This window comes from Oncorhynchus masou, chromosome 30 (assembly GCF_036934945.1).
Source record: "Oncorhynchus masou masou isolate Uvic2021 chromosome 30, UVic_Omas_1.1, whole genome shotgun sequence".
NCBI lineage: Eukaryota > Metazoa > Chordata > Actinopteri > Salmoniformes > Salmonidae > Oncorhynchus > Oncorhynchus masou.
The window spans coordinates 69767261-69791916 of NC_088241.1; the positions used below are offsets into that span (position 1 = coordinate 69767261).

Consider the following 24656-nt stretch of genomic DNA (forward strand, 5'->3'; position numbering starts at 1 on the left):
GTAGACCAGGGCTTGTGGATTTGCCTGGGTAGATGAGTTGGGGCTTGTGGATTTGCCTGGGTAGACTAGTCGGGGCTTGTGGATTTGCCTGGGTAGACTAGTCGGGGCTTGTGGATTTGCCTGGGTAGACTAGTCGGGGCTTGTGGATTTGCCTGGGTTGACTAGTCGGGGCTTGTGGATTTGCCTGGGTTGACTGTTAGGGGCTTGGAGGGAGGGAGGGAGGGAGGTAGACTAATGGATATCGAATGCAATCAAGACACTGGGAATTCAGGTTACCATTCTGACAGAGAGAGAGAGAGAGAGACAGAGAGACAGAGAGAGAGACAGACAGGGACAGAGACAGAGACAGAGACAGAGAGTAAACCGTTGATATTAGTTCTGAATAAAGTGAAAAAAGCTGTTTAATTTCATCAGGACAAGACAGGACACGGCAGCAAATTGTGGATATTTGGCATTTTGCAAAAACACACAAACACATTTTTATACACATCTAAAACCTATGCATGAAACATCTCCTAACAGTAATATTTTACACATCAAGGTACCCAATAAGCAGTCACTTCCGATGAAAAAACACAAATGTGAAAAATGTATGTATGGATAAAGCCTTTTCTAAATAAACTGTTAATATACTGTATAACCAAGCAAAGAACTGACAACCACAGACTCAACTGACAAAGCCAAGCTGTCAGAAGGGAGGAGGAACCACAGACTCAACTGACAAAGCCAAGCTGTCAGAAGGTAGGAGGAACCACAGACTCAACTGACAAAGCCAAGCTGTCAGAAGGTAGGAGGAACCACAGACTCAACTGACAAAGCCAAGCTGTCAGAAGGTAGGAGGAACCACAGACTCAACTGACAAAGCCAAGCTGTCAGAAGGGAGGAGGAACCACAGACTCAACTGACAAAGCCAAGCTGTCAGAAGGGAGGAGGAACCACAGACTCAACTGACAATCTGACACACAAACTAAAGATGACTGAAAAAGCATATTTGGCCTATTAAATAATGCAATGAGCAACACGGCAAAGAGAATTGTCCACATTATGTGAACAATAAAGTTATATTCAATAAAGTTATATTCTATTGTGTCTATGGTTTATGGACAATCCACTGCACCACAATGTACTGTACAGCAATGGGCAATGGTAGCTGTGTGTTACAGAGTAAAGCAACCCATTCTGGGTTTAAGCATTTCTCTCTCTCCTTCCCTGCCTCTCTCTTCTCATATTTTACTCTCTCTCTGTCCCTGCCTCTCTTCCCATCTCTCTCTCTCTCTCTCCCTCTCTCTCTGTCCCTGCTTCTCTCTTCCTATCTCTCTCTCGCTCTCTCCCTGCCTCTCTCTTTCCCTTCCCATCTCTCTCTCTCTGTCTCTCTCCCTGCCTCTCTCTTTCCCTTCCCATCTCTCTTTCTCTCCGTCCCTGCCACTCTCTTCCCATCTCTCTCTCTCTCTCCCTCTCTCACTCTCCTTCCCTGCCTCTCTCTTCTCATATTTTACTCTCTCTCTGTCCCTGCCTCTCTTCCCATCTCTCTCTCTCTCTCTCTCTCTCTCTCTCTCTCTCCCTCTCTCTCTGTCCCTGCCTCTCTTCCCATCTCTCTCTCTCTCTCTCTCTCTCTCTCTCTGTCCCTGCCTCTCTCTTCCTATCTCTCTCTCTCTCTCTCCCTGCCTCTCTCTTTCCCTTCCCATCTCTCTTTCTCTCCGTCCCTGCCACTCTCTTCCCATCTCTCTCTCTCTCTCTCTCTCTCCCTCTCTCCTTCCCTGCCTCTCTCTTCTCATATTTTACTCTCTCTCTGTCCCTGCCACTCTCTTCCCATCTCTCTGTCTCTGTCTCTGTCTCTCTCTCTCTCTCCCCCTCTCCCTCTCACTCTCTCCCCCCCCCCTCTCTCTCTCTCTCTCTCTCTATCTCTCTCTCTCTGTCCCTGCCACTCTCTTCCCATCTCTCTGTCTCTGTCTCTGTCTCTCTCTCTCTCTCCCCCTCTCCCTCACACTCTCTCCCCCCCCCCCTCTCCCTCTCTGTCTCTCTCTCCCTCTCTCCCTCTCCCTCTCTCTCTCTCCCTCTCTCCCTCTCCCTCTCTCTCTCTCTCTATCTCTCTCTCTCTGTCCCTGCCACTCTCTTCCCATCTCTCTGTCTCTGTCTCTGTCTCTCTCTCTCTCTCCCCCTCTCCCTCTCACTCTCTCCCCCCCCCCTCTCTCTCTCTGTCTCTCTCTCCCTCTCTCCCTCTCCCTCTCCCTCTCTCTCTCTCTCCCTCCCCTCTTCCCATCTCTCTCCCTCTCTCTCTCTCTCCCCCCCTCTCTCTCTCTCTCACCTCTACCACCTGGTAATAAACATCCTGGTCTTCAGGTAAAGGAAGGCCAGGTACGTGGCTCCTCCCAGGATGCCTATGAGCAGCGTGGTGCCAACGAACGCCGGCACATGTTGCTTCGCCACCCGGAACGCGGCGGGTAGCACGGCCGAGATCAGGATGTTGTTTACGTGACCCAGAACCCTCCGGAATGACGGGCGCTCCAGCACACGCTCATAGTAGGCCTCCAGGTTGCCGCGGTTCCCGTTGCCCCAGTAACGGCGGGAAAGCCCCAGGAACTTGAGGCGGTGCAGGGTGACAGCCAGGGAGACGTCGGCCATGCTGAAGAACTCTCCACACAGCCACGACTGACTACTGCCCTCCTCTGGTGGAAACAAGAAGAGGAAGAAGATTTTCTACAGTGTCTGCTGTCTAAAAACAGCTGTGTCAATTATAAAGGTGTATTCATCTCTTCTCCTGTATGCTACCTGATGTCTCCTCCACCTGGTCCAGAACCTTCCCCAGTGTAATACCTACCTGGTGTCTCCTCTATAGTTCTGTCTCCACCTGGTCCAGAACCTTCCCCAGTGTAAAACCTACCTGGTGTCTCCTCTGTAGTTCTGTCTCCACCTGGTCCAGAACCTTCCCCAGTGTAAAACCTACCTGGTGTCTCCTCTGTAGTTCTGTCTCAACCTGGTCCAGAACCTTCCCCAGTGTAAAACCTACCTGGTGTCTCCTCTGTAGTTCTGTCTCCACCTGGTCCAGAACCTTCCCCAGTGTAAAACCTACCTGGTGTCTCCTCTATAGTTCTGTCTCAACCTGGTCCAGAACCTTCCCCAGTGTAAAACCTACCTGGTGTCTCCTCTATAGTTCTGTCTCCACCTGGTCCAGAACCTTCCCCAGTGTAAAATCTACCTGGTGTCTCCTCTGCTCTCCTCTGTAGCTCTGTCTCAACCTGGTCCAGAACTTTCTCCAACTCATCCAGAATCTTCTTAAGATACTTCATGTTGTCATGGTCAAACAGCTTATGCTACAAACGGAGGGAAACTGGGCTTTTAGGCTTTCATGACATCAGCAGGGGTGGTAAACAGTTTCAGGTGGAAAAGGAGTAGTAAAAGAGCCGTGTGGATTTGAGTCATGACGCTGTACCTTTAAACGCCTCGTTTTAGCCATATAGGCATCTTTTAGCTCTGGGTTTTCCTCCGCTAGCTTCTTCAGCTCCGACTCTGTGTTCCCAATCTGTGCTGTCACACACACATACAACCACGTCATTATTACACCCCCAATATACCACGGAAGTTAGTGTGTGTGTGTGTGTGTGTGTGTGTGTGTGTGTGTGTGTGTGTGTGTGTGTGTGTGTGTGTGTGTGTGTGTGTGTGTGTGGGTGTGTGTGTGTGTGGGTGTGTGTGTGTGTGTGTGGGTGGGTGGGTGGGTGGGTGCGTGCGTGCTTGCGTGCGCGTGCGTGTGTGTGTGTGTGTGTGCGTGCGTGTGTCTCACCTCGTATACGTGTGGTGGCGTAGGCTGGGATGTGTGAGTCCACGGTGATCTCTGGGTGGAGTATAGAGCCGTGTGTATAGGCGTCCATCTGTAGAGAGTCTAGTAGTTCTCTGTAGTGCTGGACTCTGTGGTAGTACATACTGCCTTCCTCGGGGATCAGCTTAGCAGTTCCCTCTACAGACATTCAAAAGGGGCAAAGAACAGAGAAACAAAGATGGTTAATGAGCAAGATCATTATAACGAAGCAGCATTACCCAAAACTCTCCAGCAGTACCCACAGCCGGCCCGATTAGTTGATATGTCCCAGAAGTACAGTAGCACTGCAGATTCAGCTCATGAAAGGCTTAATGACCATTTAAATGAGTTGTGTTAGTTCTAGAATAAATCAATGAAGTGGGCTGGCTGAGGGTACTGGAGGAGAGGTTTGGGAAACAATGAGACAAAGGTTATTCTTCTGTTTTGCCTGAATATAGAGACAGACAATTAATTCAAAGTGTGAACCTGCAAACGGTATTGGCAATTATTATTATTATCATTAGGCAAGTTGAATTAATACTACATTTTGATTTATTTGAAAAGTGTTTGTTAAATACAATCATATATGTGCTTCTATTTGAGACATCATTTTCAAACAAATCAATAAAAGCGCTCCTCTCCTCTCCTCTCCGCTCCTCTCCTCTCTTCTCCTCTCCTCCTCTCCTCTCCTCCTCTCCTCCTCTCCTCTCCGCTCTCCTCCTCTCCTCTCCTCTCTGCTCCTCTCCTCTCTTCTCCTCTCCTCCTCTCCTCTCCTCTCCTCCTCTCCTCCTCTCCTCTCCGCTCTCCTCCTCTCCTCTCCTCTCCGCTCCTCTCCTCCTCTCCTCTCCTCTCCGCTCCTCTCCTCTCCTCCTCTCCTCTCCTCTCCTCTCCTCCTCTTCTCTCCTCTCCTCTCCTCTCCGCAACCTCTCCTCCTCTCCTCTCCTCTCCGCTCCTCTCCTCTCCTCTCCTCTCCTCCTCTCCTCTCCTCTCCTCCTCTCCTCTCCTCTCCTCTCCGCTCCTCTCCTCTCCTCTCCTCCTCTCCGCTCCTCCTCTCCTCTCCTCCTCTCCTCTCTCCTCTCCCTCTCCTCTCCTCTCCTCCTCTTCTCTCCTCTCCTCTCCCTCTCCGCAACCTCCTCCCTCTCCTCTCCCTCCTCTCCGCTCCTCTCTCCTCTCCTCTCCTCTCCTCCTCTCCTCTCCCTCCTCCTCTCCTCTCCTCTCCTCTCCGCTCTCCTCTCCCTCCTCCTCTCCTCCTCTCCTCCTCTCCTCTCCTCTCCTCCTCCTCCTCCCTCCTCTCCTCTCCTCTCCTCCTCTCCTCTCCCTCCTCCTCTCCCTCTCTTCTCCTCCCTCCTCCTCCTCTCCTCTCCTCTCCCTCCTCTCCTCTCTTCTCCTCTCCTCCTCTCTCCTCCCCTCTCCTCCTCTCCGCTCTCCTCCTCTCCTCTCCTCTCCTCTTCCTCTCCTCTCCGCTCCTCTCCTCCTCTCCTCTCCTCTCCGCCCGCTCCTCCTCCTCTCCTCTCCTCTCCTCCTCTCCTCTCCTCCTCTCCTCTCTCCTCTCCTCTCCTCTCCTCTCCCTCCTCTCCTCTCCCTCTCCTCTCCTCCTCTCCTCTCTCCTCTCCTCTCCTCTCCCTCCTCTCCGCTCCTCTCCTCCTCTCCTCTCCTCTCCGCTCCTCTCCCTCTCCTCTCCTCTCCTCCTCTCCTCTCCTCTCCTCTCCTCTCCCTCCTCCGCTCCTCTCCCTCCCTCCTCTCCTCCTCTCCTCTCCTCTCCTCTCCTCCTCTCCTCTCCTCCCTCCTCCTCTCCTCTCCTCTCCTCCCTCTCCTCTCCCCTCTCCTCTCCTCTCCTCTCCCTTCTCCTCTCCCTCCTCTCCCTCCTCCTCCTCTCCTCTTCTCCCTCTCCTCCTCTCTCCTCCTCTCCTCCCTCCTCCTCTCCGCTCCTCCTCCTCCCTCCTCTCCTCTCCTCTCCCTCTCCGCTCCTCTCCTCCTCTCCTCTCCTCTCCGCTCCTCCTCCTCCTCCTCTCCTCCTCCTCCTCTCCTCTCCTCTCCTCTCCTCTCCTCCCTCTCCTCTCCTCTCCTCTCCTCTCCCCTCCCTCTCCTCCTCTCCTCCTCTTCTCCTCTCCTCCTCTCCTCCTCTCTCCTCTCCTCCTCTCCCTCCTCTCCTCCTCCTCCTCCTCCCTCTCCTCCTCTCCCCTCCTCCCTCTCCTCCTCTCCTCCTCTCCTCTCCTCCTCTCCTCTCCGCTCCCTCCTCCTCCTCTCCTCTCCGCCTCCGCTCCTCTCCTCCCCCTCCCTCTCCCTCTCCTCCCTCCTCCTCCTCCTCCTCCTCTCCTCTCCTCCTCCTCTCCTCTCCCTCCCTCTCCCTCCTCTCCTCTCTCCCCTCCCTCCTCCCTCCTCCTCCTCCCTCCTCTCCTCTCCTCTCCCTCCTCCGCCTCCTCCTCTCCTCTCCTCTCCGCTCCTCCTCTCCTCTCCTCTCCTCTCCCTCCTCTCCTCCTCTCCTCTCCCTCTCCTCTCCGCCTCCGCTCCTCTCCCTCCTCTCTCCCTCCCTCCTCCCTCCTCTCCTCTCCCTCTCCTCTCTCCTCCTCAACTCCTCCCTCCCTCTCCTCCCTCTCCTCCTCCCTCCCTCTCCTCTCCCTCCTCTCCTCCTCCTCCCTCCTCTCTCCTCTCCTCCCTCCCTCCTCTCCTCTCCTCCTCTCCTCTCCTCTCCCTCCCCTCCTCCTCTCTCCTCCTCCTCTCCCTCCTCTCCTCCTCTCCGCCTCCTCCTCTCCTCTCCCTCCCTCCTCTCCTCTCCTCTCCGCTCCCCTCCTCTCCTCCTCTCCCTCTCCTCTCCGCTCCTCTCCTCCTCTCCTCTCCCTCCTCTCCTCCTCTCCCTCTCCTCTCCCTCCTCTCCCTCCTCCTCTCTCCTCCTCTCCTCCCTCTCCTCCTCTCCTCCTCCTCCTCCTCCTCCTCTCCTCCCTCTCCTCCTCTCCCTCTCCTCTCCTCCTCTCCCCTCCTCCTCCTCCTCCTCTCCTCCTCCTCTCCTCTCCTCTCCCTCTCTTCTCCTCTCCTCCTCTCCTCTCCTCCTCTCCTCCTCTCCTCTCCTCTCCTCCTCTCCCCTCCTCTCCTCTCCTCCTCTCCTCTCCTCTCCGAATGCTTACCAGAATATCCCCTCTGCAGTAGACTAGGCTGAACAACATGAGATGGATCCATTTCAACCAAGACAACAGGGGAACAAAATGAAACTGATAATAGTGAATGAAAACAATGAGCAAAGACGAAAATAACACTAATAATGATAATGATAATAACAATAACAATAACAATAACAATGATAATAATAACAATAATAACCATATAAATAATAATAATAATAACAATAATAATAATAATAATAATAATAATAATAACAATAATAATAATAATAATAATAACAATAATAATAATGATAATAATAATAATAACAATAACAATAACAATAACAATGATAATAATAACAATAACAACCATATAAATAATAATAATAATAATAATAACAATAATAATAATAACAATAATAACCATAAAAATAATAATAATAATAACAATGATAATAATGATAATAATAATAACAATAATAACAATAATAATAATAATGATGATAATAATAACAATAATAATAATAATGATGATAATAATAACAATAATAACAATAATAATAATAATAACAATAATAATGAGGAAGAACAAAAGATCAAAATGAACAGCTGGCAGAGTGGAGGCAGGGATGTTGAGAGTGGAGGCAGGATGTTGACAGTGGAGGCAAGGATGTTGAGAGTGTAGGCAGGATGTTGACAGTGGAGGCAGGATGTTGAGGGTGGAGGCAGGGATGTTGACAGTGGAGGCAGGATGTTGACAGTGGAGGCAGGATGTTGAGAGTGGAGGCCGGGATGTTGAGAGTGGAGGCAGGGATGTTGAGAGTGGAGGCAGGGATGTTGAGAGTGGAGGCAGGGATGTTGAGAGTGGAGGCAGGGATGTTGAGAGTGGAGGCAGGGATGTTGAGAGTGGAGGCAGGGATGTTGAGAGTGGAAGCAGGGATGTTGAGAGTGGAGGCAGGGATGTTGAGAGTGGAGGCAGGGATGTTGAGAGTGGAGGCAGGGATGTTGAGAGTGGAGGCAGGGATGTTGAGAGTGGAGGCAGGGATGTTGAGAGTGGAGGCAGGGATGTTGAGAGTGGAGGCAGGGATGTTGAGAGTGGAGGCAGGGATGTTGAGAGTGGAGGCAGGGATGTTGAGAGTGGAGGCAGGATGTTGAGAGTGGAGGCAGGGATGTTGAGAGTGGAGGCAGAGATGTTGAGAGTGGAGGCAGGGATGTTGAGAGTGGAGGTGGGGATGTTGAGAGTGGAGGTGGGGATGTTGAGAGTGGAGGCAGGGATGTTGAGAGTGGAGGCAGGGATGTTGAGAGTGGAGGCAGAGATGTTGAGAGTGGAGGCAGGGATGTTGAGAGTGGAGGCAGGGATGTTGAGAGTGGAGGCAGAGATGTTGAGAGTGGAGGTGGGGATGTTGAGAGTGGAGGCAGGGATGTTGAGAGTGGAGGCAGGGATGTTGAGAGTGGAGGCAGAGATGTTGAGAGTGGAGGCAGGGATGTTGAGAGTGGAGGCAGGGATGTTGAGTGTGGAGGCAGGGATGTTGAGAGTGGAGGCAGGGATGTTGAGAGTGGAGGCAAGGATGTTGAGAGTGGAGGCAGGGATGTTGAGAGTGGAGGCAGGGATGTTGAGAGTGGAGGCAGGGATGTTGAGAGTGGAGGCAGGGATGTTGAGAGTGGAGGCGGGGATGTTGAGAGTGGAGGCAGGGATGTTGAGAGTGGAGGCAGGGATGTTGAGAGTGGAGGCAGGGATGTTGAGAGTGGAGGCAGGGATGTTGAGAGTGGAGGCAGGGATGTTGAGAGTGGAGGCAGGGATGTTGAGAGTGGAGGCAGGGATGTTGAGAGTGGAGGCAGGGATGTTGAGAGTGGAGGCAGAGATGTTGAGAGTGGAGGCAGGGATGTTGAGAGTGGAGGTGGGGATGTTGAGAGTGGAGGTGGGGATGTTGAGAGTGGAGGCAGGGATGTTGAGAGTGGAGGCAGGGATGTTGAGAGTGGAGGCAGAGATGTTGAGAGTGGAGGCAGGGATGTTGAGAGTGGAGGCAGGGATGTTGAGAGTGGAGGCAGAGATGTTGAGAGTGGAGGTGGGGATGTTGAGAGTGGAGGCAGGGATGTTGAGAGTGGAGGCAGGGATGTTGAGAGTGGAGGCAGAGATGTTGAGAGTGGAGGCAGGGATGTTGAGAGTGGAGGCAGGGATGTTGAGTGTGGAGGCAGGGATGTTGAGAGTGGAGGCAGGGATGTTGAGAGTGGAGGCAAGGATGTTGAGAGTGGAGGCAGGGATGTTGAGAGTGGAGGCAGGGATGTTGAGAGTGGAGGCAGGGATGTTGAGAGTGGAGGCAGGGATGTTGAGAGTGGAGGCGGGGATGTTGAGAGTGGAGGTGGGGATGTTGAGAGTGGAGGCAGGGATGTTGAGAGTGGAGGCAGGGATGTTGAGAGTGGAGGCAGGGATGTTGAGAGTGGAGGCAGGGATGTTGAGAGTGGAGGCAGGGATGTTGAGAGTGGAGGCAGAGATGTTGAGAGTGGAGGTGGGGATGTTGAGAGTGGAGGCAGGGATGTTGAGAGTGGAGGCAGGGATGTTGAGAGTGGAGGCAGAGATGTTGAGAGTGGAGGCAGGGATGTTGAGAGTGGAGGCAGGGATGTTGAGTGTGGAGGCAGGGATGTTGAGAGTGGAGGCAGGGATGTTGAGAGTGGAGGCAAGGATGTTGAGAGTGGAGGCAGGGATGTTGAGAGTGGAGGCAGGGATGTTGAGAGTGGAGGCAGGGATGTTGAGAGTGGAGGCAGGGATGTTGAGAGTGGAGGCGGGGATGTTGAGAGTGGAGGTGGGGATGTTGAGAGTGGAGGCAGGGATGTTGAGAGTGGAGGCAGGGATGTTGAGAGTGGAGGCAGGGATGTTGAGAGTGGAGGCAGGGATGTTGAGAGTGGAGGCAGGGATGTTGAGAGTGGAGGCAGGGATGTTGAGAGTGGAGGAAGAGATGCAATAAAAAAGGGGAACACAACTGAGCACTGAAAATCCATGTGTCAATTTGATCAGGTATTATACATTGACACTTTGGGGGTTGTTGACGTGTCTTAGGGGGAACGGTTAGGGGTTAAGGGTTAGGGGTTAAGGGTTAGGGGTTTAGGGTAAAGGGTTAGGGGTTTAGGGGTTTAGGGTTAGGGTTAAGGGTTAGGGGTTTAGGGTTAGGGTTAAGGGTTAGGGGTTTAGGGGTTTAGGGTTAGGGTTAAGGGTTAGGGGTTAGGGGTTTAGGGTTAAGGGTTAGGGGTTTAGGGTTAAGGGTTAGGGGTTAAGGGTTAGGGGTTTAGGGTTAGGGGTTAAGGGTTAGGGGTTAAGGGTTAGGGGATTAGGGTTAGGGGTTAAGGGTTAAGGGTTAGGGGTAAAGGGTTAGGGGTTAAGGGTTAGGGGTTAAGGGTTAAGTGTTAGGGGTTCAGGGTTAGGGGTTAAGGGTTAGGGGTTAAGGGTTAGGTGTCAGGGGTCAGTTACTTGCCATCTCTGAAGTTCTGGTCTAGATAGTCCATGATCTGAACAGGGTCTGTGATGACGTTGTCATTGTGGACGAGGACTGGTACCTCTCCTGCCGGGTTCAGTCTCATGAACCAGGGCTCGTTGTGTTCACTAAGAGGCAGACTGACATCATACTCCTCACAGATCAGTCCCTTCTCTGCTATGGCCAGACGCACCTAGACAGGACAGTCACAGCACAGTTACATCTAGACACACCTAGACAGGACAGTCACAGCACAGTCACATCTAGACAGGACAGTCACAGCACAGTTACATCTAGACACACCTAGACAGGACAGTCACATCACAGGTACATCTAGACTCACCTAGACAGGACAGTCACAGCACAGTTACATCTAGACAGGACAGTCACAGCACAGTTACATCTAGACACACCTAGACAGGACAGTCACAGCACAGGTACATCTAGACACACCTAGACAGGACAGTCACAGCACAGTTACATCTAGACACACCTAGACAGGACAGTCACAGCACAGGTACATCTAGACGCACCTAGACATGACAGTCACAGCACAGGTACATCTAGACACACCTAGACAGGACAGTCACAGCACAGGTACATCTAAACGCACCTAGACAGGACAGTCACAGCACAGGTACATCTAGACACACCTAAACAGGACAGTCACAGCACAGTTACATCTAGACACACCTAGACAGGACAGTCACAGCACAGGTACATCTAGACGCACCTAGACAGGACAGTCACAGCACAGGTACATCTAGACGCACCTAGACAGGACAGTCACATCACAGGTACATCTAGACACACCTAGACAGGACAGTCACAGCACAGGTACATCTAGACAGGACAGTCACAGCACAGGTACATCTAGACACACCTAGACAGGACAGTCACAGCACAGGTACATCTAGACGCACCTAGACAGGACAGTCACAGCACAGGTACATCTAGACACACCTAGACAGGACAGTCACAGCACAGGTACATCTAAACGCACCTAGACAGGACAGTCACAGCACAGGTACATCTAGACACACCTAGACAGGACAGTCACAGCACAGTTACATCTAGACACACCTAGACAGGACAGTCACAGCACAGGTACATCTAGACGCACCTAGACAGGACAGTCACAGCACAGTTAAATCTAGACACACCTAGACAGGACAGTCACAGCACAGGTACATCTAAACGCACCTAGACAGGACAGTCAAAGCACAGGTACATCTAGACGCACCTAGACAGGACAGTCACAGCACAGTTACATCTAGACACACCTAGACAGGACAGTCACAGCACAGGTACATCTAGACACACCTAAACAGGACAGTCACAGCACAGTTACATCTAGACACACCTAGACAGGACAGTCACAGCACAGGTACATCTAGACGCACCTAGACAGGACAGTCACAGCACAGGTACATCTAGACGCACCTAGACAGGACAGTCACAGCACAGTTACATCTAGACACACCTAGACAGGACAGTCACAGCACAGGTACATCTAGACGCACCTAGACAGGACAGTCACAGCACAGTTACATCTAGACACACCTAGACAGGACAGTCACAGCACAGGTACATCTAAACGCACCTAGACAGGACAGTCACAGCACAGGTACATCTAGACGCACCTAGACAGGACAGTCACAGCACAGTTACATCTAGACACACCTAGACAGGACAGTCACAGCACAGGTACATCTAGACACACCTAAACAGGACAGTCACAGCACAGTTACATCTAGACACACCTAGACAGGACAGTCACAGCACAGGTACATCTAGACGCACCTAGAGAGGACAGTCACAGCACAGGTACATCTAGACGCACCTAGACAGGACAGTCACATCACAGGTACATCTAGACACACCTAGACAGGACAGTCACAGCACAGGTACATCTAGACGCACCTAGACAGGACAGTCACAGCACAGTTACATCTAGACACACCTAGACAGGACAGTCACATCACAGGTACATCTAGACTCACCTAGACAGGACAGTCACAGCACAGTTACATCTAGACAGGACAGTCACAGCACAGGTACATCTAGACACACCTAGACAGGACAGTCACAGCACAGGTACATCTAGACACACCTAAACAGGACAGTCACAGCACAGTTACATCTAGACACACCTAGACAGGACAGTCACAGCACAGGTACATCTAGACGCACCTAGACAGGACAGTCACAGCACAGGTACATCTAGACGCACCTAGACAGGACAGTCACATCACAGGTACATCTAGACACACCTAGACAGGACAGTCACAGCACAGGTACATCTAGACAGGACAGTCACAGCACAGGTACATCTAGACGCACCTAGACAGGACAGTCACAGCACAGTTACATCTAGACACACCTAGACAGGACAGTCACATCACAGGTACATCTAGACTCACCTAGACAGGACAGTCACAGCACAGTTACATCTAGACAGGACAGTCACAGCACAGTTACATCTACACACACCTAGACAGGACAGTCACAGCACAGGTACATCTAGACACACCTAGACAGGACAGTCACAGCACAGTTACATCTAGACACACCTAGACAGGACAGTCACAGCACAGGTACATCTAGACGCACCTAGACAGGACAGTCACAGCACAGGTACATCTAGACACACCTAGACAGGACAGTCACAGCACAGGTACATCTAAACGCACCTAGACAGGACAGTCACAGCACAGGTACATCTAGACACACCTAGACAGGACAGTCACAGCACAGTTACATCTAGACACACCTAGACAGGACAGTCACAGCACAGGTACATCTAGACGCACCTAGACAGGACAGTCACAGCACAGTTAAATCTAGACACACCTAGACAGGACAGTCACAGCACAGGTACATCTAAACGCACCTAGACAGGACAGTCAAAGCACAGGTACATCTAGACGCACCTAGACAGGACAGTCACAGCACAGTTACATCTAGACACACCTAGACAGGACAGTCACAGCACAGGTACATCTAGACAGGACAGTCACAGCACAGGTACATCTAGACACACCTAGACAGGACAGTCACAGCACAGGTACATCTAGACACACCTAAACAGGACAGTCACAGCACAGTTACATCTAGACACACCTAGACAGGACAGTCACAGCACAGGTACATCTAGACGCACCTAGACAGGACAGTCACAGCACAGGTACATCTAGACGCACCTAGACAGGACAGTCACAGCACAGTTACATCTAGACACACCTAGACAGGACAGTCACAGCACAGGTACATCTAGACGCACCTAGACAGGACAGTCACAGCACAGTTACATCTAGACACACCTAGACAGGACAGTCACAGCACAGGTACATCTAGACACACCTAGACAGGACAGTCACAGCACAGGTACATCTAGACACACCTAAACAGGACAGTCACAGCACAGTTACATCTAGACACACCTAGACAGGACAGTCACAGCACAGGTACATCTAGACGCACCTAGACAGGACAGTCACAGCACAGGTACATCTAGACGCACCTAGACAGGACAGTCACATCACAGGTACATCTAGACACACCTAGACAGGACAGTCACAGCACAGGTACATCTAGACAGGACAGTCACAGCACAGGTACATCTAGACGCACCTAGACAGGACAGTCACAGCACAGTTACATCTAGACACACCTAGACAGGACAGTCACATCACAGGTACATCTAGACTCACCTAGACAGGACAGTCACAGCACAGTTACATCTAGACAGGACAGTCACAGCACAGTTACATCTACACACACCTAGACAGGACAGTCACAGCACAGGTACATCTAGACACACCTAGACAGGACAGTCACAGCACAGTTACATCTAGACACACCTAGACAGGACAGTCACAGCACAGGTACATCTAGACGCACCTAGACAGGACAGTCACAGCACAGGTACATCTAGACACACCTAGACAGGACAGTCACAGCACAGGTACATCTAAACGCACCTAGACAGGACAGTCACAGCACAGGTACATCTAGACACACCTAGACAGGACAGTCACAGCACAGTTACATCTAGACACACCTAGACAGGACAGTCACAGCACAGGTACATCTAGACGCACCTAGACAGGACAGTCACAGCACAGTTAAATCTAGACACACCTAGACAGGACAGTCACAGCACAGGTACATCTAAACGCACCTAGACAGGACAGTCAAAGCACAGGTACATCTAGACGCACCTAGACAGGACAGTCACAGCACAGTTACATCTAGACACACCTAGACAGGACAGTCACAGCACAGGTACATCTAGACAGGACAGTCACAGCACAGGTACATCTAGACACACCTAGACAGGACAGTCACAGCACAGGTACATCTAGACACACCTAAACAGGACAGTCACAGCACAGTTACATCTAGACACACCTAGACAGGACAGTCACAGCACAGGTACATCTAGACGCACCTAGACAGGACAGTCACAGCACAGGTACATCTAGACGCACCTAGACAGGACAGTCACAGCACAGTTACATCTAGACACACCTAGACAGGACAGTCACAGCACAGGTACATCTAGACGCACCTAGACAGGACAGTCACAGCACAGTTACATCTAGACACACCTAGACAGGACAGTCACAGCACAGGTACATCTAAACGCACCTAGACAGGACAGTCACAGCACAGGTACATCTAGACGCACCTAGACAGGACAGTCACAGCACAGTTACATCTAGACACACCTAGACAGGACAGTCACAGCACAGGTACATCTAGACACACCTAAACAGGACAGTCACAGCACAGTTACATCTAGACACACCTAGACAGGACAGTCACAGCACAGGTACATCTAGACGCACCTAGACAGGACAGTCACAGCACAGGTACATCTAGACGCACCTAGACAGGACAGTCACATCACAGGTACATCTAGACACACCTAGACAGGACAGTCACAGCACAGGTACATCTAGACGCACCTAGACAGGACAGTCACAGCACAGTTACATCTAGACACACCTAGACAGGACAGTCACATCACAGGTACATCTAGACTCACCTAGACAGGACAGTCACAGCACAGTTACATCTAGACAGGACAGTCACAGCACAGTTACATCTAGACACACCTAGACAGGACAGTCACAGCACAGGTACATCTAGACACACCTAGACAGGACAGTCACAGCACAGTTACATCTAGACACACCTAGACAGGACAGTCACAGCACAGGTACATCTAGACGCACCTAGACAGGACAGTCACAGCACAGGTACATCTAGACACACCTAGACAGGACAGTCACAGCACAGGTACATCTAAACGCACCTAGACAGGACAGTCACAGCACAGGTACATCTAGACACACCTAGACAGGACAGTCACAGCACAGTTACATCTAGACACACCTAGACAGGACAGTCACAGCACAGGTACATCTAGACGCACCTAGACAGGACAGTCACAGCACAGTTACATCTAGACACACCTAGACAGGACAGTCACAGCACAGGTACATCTAAACGCACCTAGACAGGACAGTCACAGCACAGGTACATCTAGACGCACCTAGACAGGACAGTCACAGCACAGTTACATCTAGACACACCTAGACAGGACAGTCACAGCACAGGTACATCTAGACACACCTAAACAGGACAGTCACAGCACAGTTACATCTAGACACCTAGACAGGACAGTCACAGCACAGGTACATCTAGACGCACCTAGACAGGACAGTCACAGCACAGGTACATCTAGACGCACCTAGACAGGACAGTCACAGCACAGTTACATCTAGACACACCTAGACAGGACAGTCACAGCACAGGTACATCTAGACGCACCTAGACAGGACAGTCACAGCACAGGTACATCTAGACGCACCTAGACATGACAGTCACAGCACAGGTACATCTAGACACACCTAGACAGGACAGTCACAGCACAGGTACATCTAAACGCACCTAGACAGGACAGTCACAGCACAGGTACATCTAGACACACCTAAACAGGACAGTCACAGCACAGTTACATCTAGACACACCTAGACAGGACAGTCACAGCACAGGTACATCTAGACGCACCTAGACAGGACAGTCACAGCACAGGTACATCTAGACGCACCTAGACAGGACAGTCACATCACAGGTACATCTAGACACACCTAGACAGGACAGTCACAGCACAGGTACATCTAGACAGGACAGTCACAGCACAGGTACATCTAGACGCACCTAGACAGGACAGTCACAGCACAGTTACATCTAGACACACCTAGACAGGACAGTCACATCACAGGTACATCTAGACTCACCTAGACAGGACAGTCACAGCACAGTTACATCTAGACAGGACAGTCACAGCACAGTTACATCTACACACACCTAGACAGGACAGTCACAGCACAGGTACATCTAGACACACCTAGACAGGACAGTCACAGCACAGTTACATCTAGACACACCTAGACAGGACAGTCACAGCACAGGTACATCTAGACGCACCTAGACAGGACAGTCACAGCACAGGTACATCTAGACACACCTAGACAGGACAGTCACAGCACAGGTACATCTAAACGCACCTAGACAGGACAGTCACAGCACAGGTACATCTAGACACACCTAGACAGGACAGTCACAGCACAGTTACATCTAGACACACCTAGACAGGACAGTCACAGCACAGGTACATCTAGACGCACCTAGACAGGACAGTCACAGCACAGTTAAATCTAGACACACCTAGACAGGACAGTCACAGCACAGGTACATCTAAACGCACCTAGACAGGACAGTCAAAGCACAGGTACATCTAGACGCACCTAGACAGGACAGTCACAGCACAGTTACATCTAGACACACCTAGACAGGACAGTCACAGCACAGGTACATCTAGACACACCTAAACAGGACAGTCACAGCACAGTTACATCTAGACACACCTAGACAGGACAGTCACAGCACAGGTACATCTAGACGCACCTAGACAGGACAGTCACAGCACAGGTACATCTAGACGCACCTAGACAGGACAGTCACAGCACAGTTACATCTAGACACACCTAGACAGGACAGTCACAGCACAGGTACATCTAGACGCACCTAGACAGGACAGTCACAGCACAGTTACATCTAGACACACCTAGACAGGACAGTCACAGCACAGGTACATCTAAACGCACCTAGACAGGACAGTCACAGCACAGGTACATCTAGACGCACCTAGACAGGACAGTCACAGCACAGTTACATCTAGACACACCTAGACAGGACAGTCACAGCACAGGTACATCTAGACACACCTAAACAGGACAGTCACAGCACAGTTACATCTAGACACACCTAGACAGGACAGTCACAGCACAGGTACATCTAGACGCACCTAGAGAGGACAGTCACAGCACAGGTACATCTAGACGCACCTAGACAGGACAGTCACATCACAGGTACATCTAGACACACCTAGACAGGACAGTCACAGCACAGGTACATCTAGACGCACCTAGACAGGACAGTCACAGCACAGTTACATCTAGACACACCTAGACAGGACAGTCGTCACATCACAGGTACATCTAGACTCACCTAGACAGGACAGTCACAGCACAGTTACATCTAGACAGGACAGTCACAGCACAGTTACATCTAGACACACCTAGACAGGACAGTCACAGCACAGGTACATCTAGACACACCTAAACAGGACAGTCACAGCACAGTTACATCTAGACACACCTAGACAGGACAGTCACAGCACAGGTACATCTAGACGCACCTAGACAGGACAGTCACAGCACAGGTACATCTAGACGCACCTAGACAGGACAGTCACATCACAGGTACATCTAGACACACCTAGACAGGACAGTCACAGCACAGGTACATCTAGACAGGACAGTCACAGCACAGGTACATCTAGACGCACCTAGACAGGACAGTCACAGCACAGTTACATCTAGACACACCTAGACAGGACAGTCACATCACAGGTACATCTAGACTCACCTAGACAGGACAGTCACAGCACAGTTACATCTAGACAGGACAGTCACAGCACAGTTACATCTACACACACCTAGACAGGACAGTCACAGCACAGGTACATCTAGACACACCTAGACAGGACAGTCACAGCACAGTTACATCTAGACACACCTAGACAGGACAGTCACAGCACAGGTACATCTAGACGCACCTAGACAGGACAGTCACAGCACAGGTACATCTAGACACACCTAGACAGGACAGTCACAGCACAGGTACATCTAAACGCACCTAGACAGGACAGTCACAGCACAGGTACATCTAGACACACCTAGACAGGACAGTCACAGCACAGTTACATCTAGACACACCTAGACAGGACAGTCACAGCACAGGTACATCTAGACGCACCTAGACAGGACAGTCACAGCACAGTTAAATCTAGACACACCTAGACAGGACAGTCACAGCACAGGTACATCTAAACGCACCTAGACAGGACAGTCAAAGCACAGGTACATCTAGACGCACCTAGACAGGACAGTCACAGCACAGTTACATCTAGACACACCTAGACAGGACAGTCACAGCACAGGTACATCTAGACACACCTAAACAGGACAGTCACAGCACAGTTACATCTAGACACACCTAGACAGGACAGTCACAGCACAGGTACATCTAGACGCACCTAGACAGGACAGTCACAGCACAGGTACATCTAGACGCACCTAGACAGGACAGTCACAGCACAGTTACATCTAGACACACCTAGACAGGACAGTCACAGCACAGGTACATCTAGACGCACCTAGACAGGACAGTCACAGCACAGTTACATCTAGACACACCTAGACAGGACAGTCACAGCACAGGTACATCTAAACGCACCTAGACAGGACAGTCACAGCACAGGTACATCTAGACGCACCTAGACAGGACAGTCACAGCACAGTTACATCTAGACACACCTAGACAGGACAGTCACAGCACAGGTACATCTAGACACACCTAAACAGGACAGTCACAGCACAGTTACATCTAGACACACCTAGACAGGACAGTCACAGCACAGGTACATCTAGACGCACCTAGACAGGACAGTCACAGCACAGGTACATCTAGACGCACCTAGACAGGACAGTCACATCACAGGTACATCTAGACACACCTAGACAGGACAGTCACAGCACAGGTACATCTAGACGCACCTAGACAGGACAGTCACAGCACAGTTACATCTAGACACACCTAGACAGGACAGTCACATCACAGGTACATCTAGACTCACCTAGACAGGACAGTCACAGCACAGTTACATCTAGACAGGACAGTCACAGCACAGTTACATCTAGACACACCTAGACAGGACAGTCACAGCACAGGTACATCTAGACACACCTAGACAGGACAGTCACAGCACAGTTACATCTAGACACACCTAGACAGGACAGTCACAGCACAGGTACATCTAGACGCACCTAGACAGGACAGTCACAGCACAGGTACATCTAGACACACCTAGACAGGACAGTCACAGCACAGGTACATCTAAACGCACCTAGACAGGACAGTCACAGCACAGGTACATCTAGACACACCTAGACAGGACAGTCACAGCACAGTTACATCTAGACACACCTAGACAGGACAGTCACAGCACAGGTACATCTAGACGCACCTAGACAGGACAGTCACAGCACAGTTACATCTAGACACACCTAGACAGGACAGTCACAGCACAGGTACATCTAAACGCACCTAGACAGGACAGTCACAGCACAGGTACATCTAGACGCACCTAGACAGGACAGTCACAGCACAGTTACATCTAGACACACCTAGACAGGACAGTCACAGCACAGGTACATCTAGACACACCTAAACAGGACAGTCACAGCACAGTTACATCTAGACACACCTAGACAGGACAGTCACAGCACAGGTACATCTAGACGCACCTAGACAGGACAGTCACAGCACAGGTACATCTAGACGCACCTAGACAGGACAGTCACAGCACAGTTACATCTAGACACACCTAGACAGGACAGTCACAGCACAGGTACATCTAGACACACCTAGACAGGACAGTCACAGCACAGTTACATCTAGACACACCTAGACAGGACAGTCACAGCACAGGTACATCTAGACGCACCTAGACAGGACAGTCACAGCACAGGTACATCTAGACACACCTAAACAGGACAGTCACAGCACAGTTACATCTAGACACACCTAGACAGGACAGTCACAGCACAGGTACATCTAGACGCACCTAGACAGGACAGTCACAGCACAGGTACATCTAGACGCACCTAGACAGGACAGTCACAGCACAGGTACATCTAGACGCACCTAGACAGGACAGTCACAGCACAGGTACATCTAGACGCACCTAGACAGGACAGTCACAGCACAGTTACATCTAGACACACCTAGACAGGACAGTCACAGCACAGGTACATCTAGACACACCTAGACAGGACAGTCACAGCACAGGTACATCTAGACAGGACAGTCACAGCACAGTTACATCTAGACGCACCTAGACAGGACAGTCACAGCACAGGTACATCTACACACACCTAGACAGGACAGTCACATCACAGGTACATCTAGACACACGTAGACAGGACAGTCACATCACAGCTATATCTAGACATGACAGTCACAGCACAGGTACATCTAGACAAACCTAGACAGGACAGTCACAGCACAGGTACATCTAGACATGACAGTCACAGCACAGGTACATCTACACACACCTAGACAGGACAGTCACATCATAGATACATGTAGACACACCTAGACAGGACAGTCACAGCACAGGTACATCTAGACAAACCTAGACAGGACAGTCACATCACAGGTACATCTAGACACACCTAGACAGGACAGTCACAGCACAGGTACATCTAGACAGGACAGTCACAGCACAGGTACATCTAGACACACCTAGACATGACAGTCACAGCACAGGTACATCTAGACACACCTAGACAGGACAGTCACAGCACAGGTACATCTAGACACACCTAGACAGGACAGTCACAGCACAGGTACATCTAGACGCACCTAGACAGGACAGTCACAGCACAGGTACATCTAGACACACCTAGACAGGACAGTCACAGCACAGGTACATCTAGACACACCTAGACAGGACAGTCACAGCACAGGTACATCTAGACAGGACAGTCACAGCACAGGTACATCTAGACAAACCTAGACAGGACAGTCACAGCACAGGTACATCTAGACGCACCTAGACAGGACAGTCACATCACAGGTACATCTAGACACACCTAGACAGGACAGTCACAGCACAGGTACATCTAGACAGGACAGTCACAGCACAGGTACATCTAGACACACCTAGACAGGACAGTCACAGCACAGTTACATCTAGACACACCTAGACAGGACAGTCACAGCACAGGTACATCTAGACGCACCTAGACAGGACAGTCACAGCACAGGTACATCTAGACACACCTAAACAGGACAGTCACAGCACAGTTACATCTAGACACACCTAGACAGGACAGTCACAGCACAGGTACATCTAAACGCACCTAGACAGGACAGTCACAGCACAGGTACATCTAGACGCACCTAGACAGGACAGTCACAGCACAGTTACATCTAGACACACCTAGACAGGACAGTCACAGCACAGGTACATCTAGACACACCTAAACAGGACAGTCACAGCACAGTTACATCTAGACACACCTAGACAGGACAGTCACAGCACAGGTACATCTAGACGCACCTAGACAGGACAGTCACAGCACAGGTACATCTAGACGCACCTAGACAGGACAGTCACAGCACAGTTACATCTAGACACACCTAGACAGGACAGTCACAGCACAGGTACATCTAGACACACCTAGACAGGACAGTCACAGCACAGTTACATCTAGACACACCTAGACAGGACAGTCACAGCACAGGTACATCTAGACGCACCTAGACAGGACAGTCACAGCACAGGTACATCTAGACACACCTAGACAGGACAGTCACAGCACAGTTACATCTAGACACACCTAGACAGGACAGTCACAGCACAGGTACATCTAGACGCACCTAGACAGGACAGTCACAGCACAGGTACATCTAGACGCACCTAGACAGGACAGTCACAGCACAGTTACATCTAGACACACCTAGACAGGACAGTCATAGCACAGGTACATCTAGACACACCTAAACAGGACAGTCACAGCACAGTTACATCTAGACACACCTAGACAGGACAGTCACAGCACAGGTACATCTAGACGCACCTAGACAGGACAGTCACAGCACAGGTACATCTAGACGCACCTAGACAGGACAGTCACAGCACAGTTACATCTAGACACACCTAGACAGGACAGTCACAGCACAGGTACATCTAGACACACCTAGACAGGACAGTCACAGCACAGGTACATCTAGACAGGACAGTCACAGCACAGGTACATCTAGACGCACCTAGACAGGACAGTCACAGCACAGGTACATCTAGACAGGACAGTCACAGCACAGGTACATCTAGACGCACCTAGACAGGACAGTCACAGCACAGGTACATCTAGACAGGACAGTCACAGCACAGGTACATCTAGACGCACCTAGACAGGACAGTCACAGCACAGTTACATCTAGACACACCTAGACAGGACAGTCACAGCACAGGTACATCTACACACACCTAGACAGGACAGTCACATCACAGGTACATCTAGACACACGTAGACAGGACAGTCACATCACAGGTATATCTAGACATGGCAGTCACAGCACAGGTACATCTAGACAAACCTAGACAGGACAGTCACAGCACAGGTACATCTAGACATGACAGTCACAGCACAGGTACATCTACACACACCTAGACAGGACAGTCACATCACAGGTACATCTAGACACACCTAGACAGGACAGTCACAGCACAGGTACATCTAGACAAACCTAGACAGGACAGTCACATCACAGGTACATCTAGACACACCTAGACAGGACAGTCACAGCACAGGTACATCTAGACAGGACAGTCACAGCACAGGTACATCTAGACACACCTAGACAGGACAGTCACAGCACAGGTACATCTAGACACACCTAGACAGGACAGTCACAGCACAGGTACATCTAGACAGGACAGTCACAGCACAGGTACATCTAGACAAACCTAGACAGGACAGTCACAGCACAGGTACATCTAGACGCACCTAGACATGACAGTCACAGCACAGGTACATCTAGACAAACCTAGACAGGACAGTCACAGCACAGGTACATCTACACACACCTAGACAGGACAGTCACATCACAGGTACATCTAGACACACCTAGACAGGACAGTCACAGCACAGGTACATCTAGACAAACCTAGACAGGACAGTCACATCACAGGTACATCTAGACACACCTAGACAGGACAGTCACAGCACAGGTACATCTAGACAGGACAGTCACAGCACAGGTACATCTAGACACACCTAGACAGGACAGTCACAGCACAGGTACATCTAGACACACCTAGACAGGACAGTCACAGCACAGGTACATCTAGACACACCTAGACAGGACAGTCACAGCACAGGTACATCTAGACGCACCTAGACAGGACAGTCACAGCACAGGTACATCTAGACACACCTAGACAGGACAGTCACAGCACAGGTACATCTAGACACACCTAGACAGGACAGTCACAGCACAGGTACATCTAGACAGGACAGTCACAGCACAGGTACATCTAGACAAACCTAGACAGGACAGTCACAGCACAGGTACATCTAGACGCACCTAGACAGGACAGTCACAGCACAGGTACATCTAGACAGGACAGTCACAGCACAGGTACATCTAGACGCACCTAGACAGGACAGTCACAGCACAGGTACATCTAGACACACCTAGACAGGACAGTCACAGCACAGGTACATCTAGACAGGACAGTCACAGCACAGGTACATCTAGACACACCTAGACAGGACAGTCACAGCACAGGTACATCTAGACGCACCTAGACAGGACAGTCACAGCACAGGTACATCTAGACACACCTAGACAGGACAGTCACATCACAGGTACATCTAGACACACCTAGACAGGACAGTCACAGCACAGGTACATCTAGACAGGACAGTCACAGCACAGGTACATCTAGACACACCTAGACAGGACAGTCACATCACAGTTAGTTAAGATGCACAGCTCAGTCCCTTCTCTGCTATGGCCAGACTCATGTACATAGATTGACAGATCTAGAATGAGATTATATTTCTAAACACAGGACAACACAATTCA

General features: G+C 50.6%; 1 protein-coding gene across 1 annotated transcript in view; it reads right to left on the minus strand.

Annotated features, from left to right (window-relative positions):
* Positions 1-2270: 2270 nt before the first annotated feature.
* Positions 2271-24656, minus strand: part of gdap1 (ganglioside induced differentiation associated protein 1) — a 29049-nt gene continuing 6663 nt past the window's right edge. The window contains exons 2-6 of the mRNA XM_064949688.1: positions 10359-10551; positions 3779-3952; positions 3431-3525; positions 3197-3311; positions 2271-2666 (exon numbers count right to left, since the gene is read on the minus strand). Coding sequence (XP_064805760.1) covers positions 2308-2666; positions 3197-3311; positions 3431-3525; positions 3779-3952; positions 10359-10551 — 936 coding nt within the window. The 3' untranslated portion in view covers positions 2271-2307. The remainder of the gene's footprint in view (positions 2667-3196; positions 3312-3430; positions 3526-3778; positions 3953-10358; positions 10552-24656) is intronic.